The sequence below is a fragment of the Brugia malayi genome, assembly GCF_000002995.4.
Source record: "Brugia malayi strain FR3 genome assembly, contig: Bm_v4_Chr1_scaffold_001, whole genome shotgun sequence".
NCBI classification, from domain to species: domain Eukaryota; kingdom Metazoa; phylum Nematoda; class Chromadorea; order Rhabditida; family Onchocercidae; genus Brugia; species Brugia malayi.
Window position 1 is genome coordinate 9,327,735 of NW_025062475.1, and position 9,914 is coordinate 9,337,648.

The 9,914-nt window shown below is 31.8% G+C and overlaps 1 protein-coding gene across 1 annotated transcript; it reads right to left on the bottom strand.

Moving 5' to 3' along the window:
- Positions 1 to 921: 921 nt before the first annotated feature.
- Positions 922 to 8,940, bottom strand: Bma-ran-2 (Uncharacterized protein; the record flags this gene model as incomplete). Its single annotated transcript, XM_043077269.1, has 20 exons — positions 922 to 1,018; positions 1,242 to 1,351; positions 1,638 to 1,735; positions 2,087 to 2,207; positions 2,328 to 2,417; positions 2,531 to 2,648; positions 2,886 to 3,067; positions 3,473 to 3,589; positions 3,813 to 3,971; positions 4,199 to 4,323; positions 4,671 to 4,757; positions 5,030 to 5,148; positions 5,480 to 5,658; positions 6,001 to 6,117; positions 6,447 to 6,605; positions 6,766 to 6,900; positions 6,999 to 7,175; positions 7,477 to 7,536; positions 8,352 to 8,479; positions 8,859 to 8,940. 20 exons carry the CDS (start codon positions 8,938 to 8,940, stop codon positions 922 to 924), a joined length of 2,460 nt encoding a protein of 819 aa, XP_042933203.1.
- Between the last annotated feature and the right edge of the window lie 974 nt (positions 8,941 to 9,914).

Sequence of the window (9,914 nt, forward strand, 5' to 3'; positions counted from 1 at the left end):
GCAAAAAGTGAAGGTAACACAGGAATATAATAATTCCTTCATCAACAGAAGCAGCAGTTTTTTTTTTGATAGACAAGAAAAGAATTGAGGTATAAGTAGTGGGAATCCCTTTTTGTCGAACTGCCTCCTGGTTGAACCCTCCTTGGTTCTTGGTAAGTTTACCAGATTTAAGATCTTTTTTTTTTGTGTCCCAATGCTTAAGATTTTTTTTTTTAAGATTAGGGATTAAGAATCTTAAGATTAGGACACATGCAAAACATGAAACTAAAGCAGTACAGATTTCTGTGAGAATCTGTTCTGTGAACACATTCATTTAATTTCCCAGTCCTTATTGTTATAACCTTTTTGCTACTAATTTTAATATTTGTAGGGAAGCTAGTAAATCTAAAGCTTCTGCCTCGTTGCAGCATTGCTAATTGTTGCCCTTTCTGTAAATGCTACCACATTACTGCTTTTTCTATTACAACAACGACTATCTTCCTAAACTTAATTCCTTTCCACTACCATAATTTTCAATTTTTTCAATCAATTTCATCCCTCACTTTTTCTAGTGCTTCCATATGCATGCCGATGGGACGTTTCTCAACATTGTATCCACAAAGAAAAACCATTATAATTTTACCAAATCAACGTATGTCAATTAACGAAAATGTAAAAGCAAAAATCGCATCACGGGGAAGTGAGAAACAAAAGAAGGCTCAAACCTAAGACTGTACTGATAGTGAAACATCTCTTTTATGGAAAAATCCGTGGGAAAATTATTCCTCTCATGTAGCTGGTTGAACAACCGAAATCTGAGTAAAATTAAGGACCGAATTACGATATTCTCATTATACAGCTGTTGCGTCAAATTACAACTGTTCTAATGACAAGATGAAGTAAACTTTAAAAAAATCAAAGAGTAAAAAATCTCAGCACGTGTCAATGAATTTCTTTGAGTTTCCACTGAAAGTTCATGGCCTGAATTAGTCGATCAATTCCGACGCTTTGATCCGGATACATCTGTTTCATAGCGCCACTGAAAGTAAATAAATGGTGCTTATTTTGCTCCATAAAAAAGAAAGCAATGGGGAGTTCATTGTATTAGGACATAAGACCCGGAAAAGAAAGAGATAAACGTTATGTATTGGTGAAGATAACCGCACGCCAAAAGTTTCGAAACTTTATAACATCTGTTAAAAATCTGCATAAGCCAACACCTAATAACTTTAACACTGTACATAAGCTGAAAAGAGAATTACAATGAAAAGGCGATGGTTGGATGCAAGTCTTGGAAATGTCCACGTTTTATCATTGATTCTAATAAGAAGATCACACTGTTGATATCAGTAACTGCTTGAGGAGCTTCTGACTGCAGATAATTATAAATGACATAAAAAATTCCACATCAAACCTCCTTAATTAAAAATAATCAGCAGAAAGCATCTTCAAGAACTGAACTTATTAATTAATATAAAAGGTACATCAGTTTTTGATAATCACTTCATTAAAAACTTTTTGATGATAACTTCCATTAAAAGCAAGAAAAGGAAGAGTTGCCATCATTTCGAGCATTTAGATTTCTAGTAAAGGGTATTTTTTTTGCAAAATGCTAAATACGTTGACAAAAGCCAATCATACATGAAAAAGTAACAAACCCGAACAACACCTGCGAATGCCAATAGCTGATTACATATTGATTCTGTCGCTGAAACTGGTTGACGCTTGACTTTTTTCGCTGCAGTCAAAATAGCATCTGCAGTTATTCACACAAATTGCACTTTACATTTAAGGAATTAGGATAAACATAATTAAAGAACGACATTCCGAAAGATGGTTACTTTCTGTCACTTAAAAAGACGTCCCGCATAAATCATTATTTTCGCCAGCTTTCTAGGAACTGTTTTATGATCAGCCGACTCCTATTTCTTTCGCTACGCTCTACGCTCAAAAATTTTAGAAAAAACACACTTCACAAGTCATCAAAGATTTTATAAGTAGGATTCTAATAAAAAAACGGAACGATAATCCATCTGAAGATTTAAGGGAAATGCTATGCAAAGTATCAATATTTCTTCGAAAACTTCTTGCTAAAAAAGGAACTGACCTGTCAATGTTACGATCTTCTCTTTCAATACTTGCTTGTTAGAATTTTCCACAGAAAGCAATGCACAAAAGGAATACAATAAAGCTGATGTTATTTCCTGAGTCCTTCCATATAAATCAGTCTGAAACATGTAGTAAACGCAGTGATAACCGTAAATACAAAAAAGAAAATATACTGAAGATAGAATGTCTTACGAAAGTTATATGAACAAAAGATCAGTAACAAGGAAAAAGTAGTATACATGCAGTGTTTCCACAAAAGTTTTCATATCCAATAGCAAAACATCCAGCAGAGCAACTGATGGATTTTTTATAAATAAAATTATATCATCCTGAAATTTTTACATAGATAAAAACATTAAAACAAAACAGAAAAAAATGGTTGCCATAAAATCAATTTACAAACAGTCAGCCACAAAAAAATTATTAGACTCTTGAACTTAACCATAGTTAGGTGCGCGGAACCATTATTAAAATTTTCGGTGTATTTATCACCACTTTTATCCCATAGTTTTCGTCCATCGACAATAGATATTTCCTCCACCAAAGAGCCTTGATCACTGCTATAAGTGATGCCAGACAAGTCATGTATTTTATCGGCTTGCTTAGATCGTAAAGAGAAGTCAGCAAATAACAACATTACTTTCAGAATGAATTTAAAGAATCCAGGGAACACAGATGCAAAGCCATATTATTTTACCCTTTTTGCTTCAGTTATTTTACAACATTTAAGTATGGAATTGCCATTCATCTAAAGCAATAAAGAAAATTAATTCCAATTTTCCTGATCAAAATTCTACCTTTCACTCCCAAAATCCAGAAACTGAATATACGAAAACTCTTCTTTCATTTCACTGAAACGATGTCCAATATTATTAGAATGCAGCGAAAGCCGTTCCAAATGAAATCCACCACTTGAAAAAATACGTACAATCTGCTGTATTGCATCGGCTCCTAAAGCATTCGAAGAGAAGTCCAAAACCTATAATTATAGTTTGAAAATAACTGTGAAACAAGCCTTAATATTATAGACATATAAATGAATATCAAATATAATTCCCAAATGAAATCCAATGCCCAATTTCAAAAGATTTTAAATTAATATGAAATCAAATAACCAATCCAATGGTAGTCTAAATAATCTTTGATAAAAAAGCCGTTATCATATCCTATCTCAATTCAAGGATTGGAAAAATTCTACTCAATGCAATTCAGCTAAACCGGTAAGTTTCTGCTACGAATTGTGTAATACAAAACACAATACAGGATATTTTACCACTAAAAACTGTTTTGCATCACATATTTTATTACTTCAAATACATTTAAAAACATATATTGCCAAGCATCAAGTAAACTATCAAGTGTATATTCGGCTAAAAAATAATACCTTCAGACGTAGATGTGTTGACGAATTTAAATTTGCTGCCACAGCCAAAATTCCACGCTCATGACAAGCGCAAGAACTGAGATCCAGAATTTCAAGTGAGCGTAATGAAGGTAATACCTGAAAGTAGTGTTAACTGATTTCCTAATCGGAATTGAAGTGAACAACTAAAATCACGTCCTCAAATAAGAGATTTATAGTGCGTACGCATATACCCCAATAGAGTTGGTCTTTCAACGAATACACAACAGAGAGCTTCGTCCCATTTTTGTATAACTTGTTATTAACAAACAACCTATTTAAAAAATCAGGCAGAAAAGCAACGAGTTTATGATCTACTTACTTCAGCTACAGAAATGGCGCCTTCAAATTCTAACGTATTTCCACTGAGAACGATGACCTTCAAGTTTGGATTGCTTCTGAATGCATGAACCAACTGCACCATACCTTCAGCAGTGATACCATTCTGGCTTAGGTTCACTTCTTCTATGCTCTGCATATTCTGCAGCGGATAAACAATAAAGCTGTTGTTTTCTAACATAAGCTAATATTCTATTTATTTCCATGACTTCACTTTGCTACGACAACTCCCTAGTAAGTTGCTCACTTATACTTCTATTAAATGATCAGCAATAATCTTATCTCCAAAGTAACTTTTCACGCTTGTTAATTTTATGCATGAGTAGATGTCACTTTAAATTTATAACATTGTTATGAATAATGATTCACCATTTCCATACGCTTTCGCAGAACCTCTGCAATTCTCGTGCATGCGTTAATACCTATGTAGTTTCTATGCAAATCCAAGACCTTCACAAACTTCCGAGACAATAATGCCTGAGTGACAGCTTCCACTACAAATGAAATCCAGATACAAAGCTTGCTTCTCTATTTGTTTTGTGCATTTCTAATATTTCCCTTTTACACTTTATATCATCAATAGAATTTATCATAAAATGAACATTATTAGTGATTCCTTCATAAAAGTAAGAAACGAATAACAGAAACAATTAGTAAATAAACGAATCGAATGTTTTATATAACAATGCAGAATCTTATAAACAACATTTATAATAAAAAATAATTTTTTCGTAGACTGAGGAGAAATGCAACTCAGTGTCGAGTAGAAATTTTAGCTTAAAAAATTTTTTTTGAGACAAAAAAAAGAACCAAGGCTAAATTTAAGAAAAGTTATGCTCACCGTCGTCTTCAGAATTCCATTGTTGATTTTTGAATGAAATTACTGTTTGATAGTCATCAGCTTCCAAAGACCTATGAAATGTGGAACCTGGAATTATTTTACAAATTCATTGCTTATCGGCAAGAAAATTAAAAACCAACCAACAGTTCGAAATAAATATAGCATGGAAGAATTTATATAGAAAATATGTTTTAAGTACTGCTAGACTGATCTTAAACAGTCCGTTAGTGATTATTTTGCAACAAAGTATCAACGGAACAAAAGAACTGATATTCGCAACTAGCATAGCACTTTCCTATTTTCACAAAGTATCGAAAATATTTTTAAAAAAGAAACGAAAATACTGTAAGTAGGAATACCATCTTTCATTTTTTCATAACCACTTTCATTATTCGAATAACTGGAATGGCTTTCTTCCGAATAAAATTCTTGACAAACGTCATTTCCTTCATCTTCATCCAGTGTCCCTTGATCATCACTGAAATCATGGCTCGAATAATGAAAATACCATCACCGAACTTACTTCATTGAGTTACAGGCAACAACTGGATAACAGCGTCTGCTTCGAATACATCTCAGTAAGCATGATAAAATTAAGACTTTATCATCTACTTTAATGCAAGAGAGTTCAAATTGAATAAGATCACCAATCAAGGGTACAAAAGAGAAAGTTTGTTGACCAACGTTGTTAGTTTTTGTCAATGTCAGGATATAAGTGTTGTTTAACATACAGCCTATATTTTTTCTTTTTTTTGGAAAGTAAAGCAAACAAAAATTTTTATTAGTTCTTTCTTGAAGTACGAACCAACCTTTCTTCGCCCAAATCGATAAAACTATATTTGTTACATTTCGATTTAACTTCGTCAAACTGAGCTCCCATATTGTTTGTGTGCAGTACCAGGGATTTCAAATGCAAACCTTGGCTGACTCTGTCAAGAATTATTTCAACCGCACGTGGACTCAGTTCATTCCCTGATAAGTTGATTTCCTAAAACATACGTAATTTCTGTATGGGAATTCATAAATCGTTGCATTTAAAAAGAAAGCAAAAAGTATACTTTTCACTGTCCTTGACTATTTTGGTACCGAACCATTTAGATTTTATCGAAATGGAATTTTTTACGCTTTCTATTGATTTAGAAAAAAAATATATTGGCTTAAATTTTATTCTAACCCAACTACAGTTTTAACAGAAGATTTCAAATAACAAAGGTGAACACAAAGTAATGAGAACAATATTGGAGGTAACTATATCTGAAGATATAATTCAAATCCATCCATTCATAGAACTATTGTTTTCAATCAGCTGAAAAAATTCCAAATAGCAGACCTTTAAGTGCGAGTGAGATAACAGAGAAATATTTGAAATTATAGCTAAAGCACCTTTATCTCGGCATAAACAGTCACCAAAGTTCAAAATTTCAAGATTCATCAGATCCCGGACTACCTGAAAAAATTGGTAAAAAAAAGAAAAATTGAAAATCAAACAAAAGTTCATTAACATCAACAGGGACACCATAACCACAAATTTCTTTTAATACAAAGATTAGTTTTACGAAATTATTTTTGATGTGAATAAGTTTAATCAAATTATATTTCGGAGGCCTTCGAGTTTGAATCTTATATTTCATTGGTATCGTTGAATTACTATGGATTCATTGATTAATCGTTTCATAGGCAATAAAAAGGTATATAGTGGCAATGAAGATCTGCAGAAAAGTTATGTACGATGAAAAGACAAAAAATTACTACAAAAAAGTAATCAAACGCAACAACCTTTGCCATTGCACAAGCTCCACTCACAGTGAACGTGTTATCACTAAGATTGATTATTCTTAAATTAGGATTATATCGAAATGATTCTGAAAGAGCTTCAATTCCCTTAGCTCTTATGCCATCTTGATACATCGTTATCTCTTCCAAAGAGCCCAAAACCTGAACAGACTTGCAACTCATTTCCGAGTTTCTGAAGATTAAGTTAGCTAATAATTTTGAGTGAATCATGATTCCAGCTGGAACTACTAATTTTTAGTTACTTCACCGGAAATATAATTATACACTTTAAACAGATAAAAAAGATTCTCAACGATAATACTTGGAATGCTTCTGCCAAAGCAAAAGCTCCAGGATCCTCCAAACGATTCCTACCAGCAACAAAAGTTTTTAGTTGAAAAATCTGTCCATCCTTTTGTGCATTTATATGACATCGTATAAGTGCTTTTCCAATAATCTGAAATTTTTTAATAGAAAAGATATAAATCTGTTCGAGATGAATTCAAAAATTGAATTATGCTAAATCTAATTACAAAATGTTTAAAATTAATTTGCCTTTCCTCCAGCGCCTAAGCCATTGTTATTCAATTTCAGTACTTCTAGCGAATATGCCGAAGAACTTTCCAGGAACTCCTCAAGTCCTTTTGCTCCAACTGGGCCGAATGCATTATCCGAAAGGTCTAATTCGACTAATCGAGTCCCACATCTGATCATGGAACCACACAGGAAACGCTAAAAGTTTCACTTTGTGTTTCTCTTCAAAATATGTTTGAAATTAAAAAAAAAAAATAAGGAATGAACGTATGTGACTGCAAAATCCTTCAACTTCTAGCATATTGACATGAAGTTTAGACGAAAACTTGTCTGAGTAAAATGATATTTCCACATAATAAGCCAAATCATGTTATCAAGAGTATGAGAGCTCTCAACATCAGATATATTTAGATTTAGAATAATTTAAAATCACTTTTCCGCAATTGAATTCGCCTACTCTAAGGTAAATCTTTTTTAAAATATAACAATGAAGTCGAACCAGAATTGGAGGAATCTCTTCTTTCAGTCGTCCGGTAAACATATCACTCCACAATGCTCGCTGGAAGTAACTGATTGGAGTTAAAGAAGTTAAGGATAAAGAACCATATATATACATATATATATATATATTTATAATCAATGAGGCACCATCTCTAGATTGAAATTCCAACGAATTAAATGACATCAGTGACCACCTCAAATTAATATCCAAAACTGCTGGTTATCCAAATCCACATGAAATCATGGAAATGGTAAGTTATGGAAAAAGCCAAAGGCAAATTGAAACAGTCTGGCATTTGAGTTTGTCATTATCTTGCTTTCATAACTTACTTTTTTCTTCTTTTCTGCAACTGAAATAGTTCCGTCTCACGCATTTTAACTTTCGTGCAAATTCGCAGTTAGCTTTGCAACTTTGTGAATCTAATCAACTGGAGAGATTCGTGAATCTTTATGATTTATGAACATAGGAAAAATGAAATAGAATTGAACCTCAGTTCTAATATGGACAAGTGCTAAAGTAGTAAATACAAAAAAAGTATGCGTAAAGCGATAAAAAAGGTTTTTCATTAAATAAAATGTAACTACTGATCGACTAATATAATACAGCAATTGCAAAATAAAATACATATGAGTATACAGTTGGCCTATAATAACAAATGATAGGTTTTAGAAAAGAGAAAGCCCTGATCGCTCTGACCACCAATTTCTAAATATGTTCTTAAGTTTAAAGTCTATAATCTACAAAATCGAAACTCAAATAGAAATCCGAAATCTGTAGACATATTCTTGGCAAGATGAGTCAGGAACTCGATTTAGTTACGAATTGTTTTGTTTTCTGGAATTTATTTAAATAACGTCATAAAATAAAATAACCTTTAGTTCAGGATGAAATTCTAGTGCATGAGAAAGTCGCTCTCCAGCTCCAACGCCTATAGTGTTACCTCTTAATTCTAGAACTTCTACAATATGAGCATTCTCTATAACTTTCGCCATTTTTTCAGCTAAAACAAGTACTTCATATCTTCTTAGAAAACACATTGAACAACATTATGGCTATCTCATTAATTTAAATTGGACATTTAAAATATTCAATAAAAAACAGGACACAAGAACTGAACTAGTCATCCTACTTAATCAATCAAGTGAAGACTTCCATAAAGATCTTCGTTAGGACTAATACTAAAAACTATAGCTATCTCAAAAGATTATTAAAATTGAAAAATAAAAAAATTCAAAATTTTGGAGAAATCACATGCAAATTTATGAAATATCCCTAACATTCACAACTTTCGCAATCTTATGAATTCCTTTTAGTTATTTCCTTACAACAAGCATAAGTCAAGAAATTTTCAAAACAAGAAAAAAAGCGTAATAATAAACCATCATTTTCGTTATCCAATTTTTGCTGTTCGTCACGGAATGAAAGCATCCATTCACCATTTACCTCGACCGACTCCTTCATTATTACTTCAGCTTCAACAAAATCTATCAAACTTCTAATACAAATTCTTTAAATAAATGAAGCTTACGATTATTCAAAGCTGACTTTAAGAGAATACCAACAATTAACATTAACATGAAGATGCTATAGCCAAATGATGAAAACGACGTAACTGCCTCCGGATAAATGCAAACAAGGTCCATACATCAAACATAGATTATTGTTTTCTTCAAGGACAGACAGAGAAAATATAGTTTCTGATCTAAACTCTTTTCAAGCAGAATTGAATTCAAAGTACATGTGAGAAAGATAAAACTATTTTGTAAAGAAAAAAGAAAAATTATTGAAGGATTTTTATTTTCATTTGAACGTAAAAATAAGAAAATAGATAAAAGAAAAGACACTGATGAAGAAAATCGTCAATAAATAAAATTATCAAAGGAAAAGAAATTTCCATATAGCTGGCGAGACAAAAAATGCCACGTGAATATAATGAAAATAGAACAATAATTTTGCTCTCATCATTATTCTACTTTCAGTTCTGCACAAAGACAGATAAAATTAATTTCTTAGTAAGTAAGAATGAGCAGTTTATCGATACGAAAATATAAACGTTCTTCTCTTCGTCATTAATTAAGTGTAATTCAGAAATAACTCATTTTTACAGTGAATTTCATGTGTAAGCATTGTTATGAAATCATAGAACTAACAGCAATGATAAATATAATCCCTATTATCCAAGAATTAAAAATCTGTATATTTAATCATGTTTCAAAAACTTTTACATAATGAAATGGGTGCTAATACAATAATCAAATAAGCATAAATATTTGCTTTAATTTCTTTACATTCATTTTTGAAACTACAAATTCATAAGACAACATACATCAGTTTAGGTCAACATTAAACACATTAGAAGTTACCGCATAATTTCTCAGTCCATTTGGAATGTTCATGCTTTGTTAAGAAAATATGAAGAGAAATAATGAAATTAA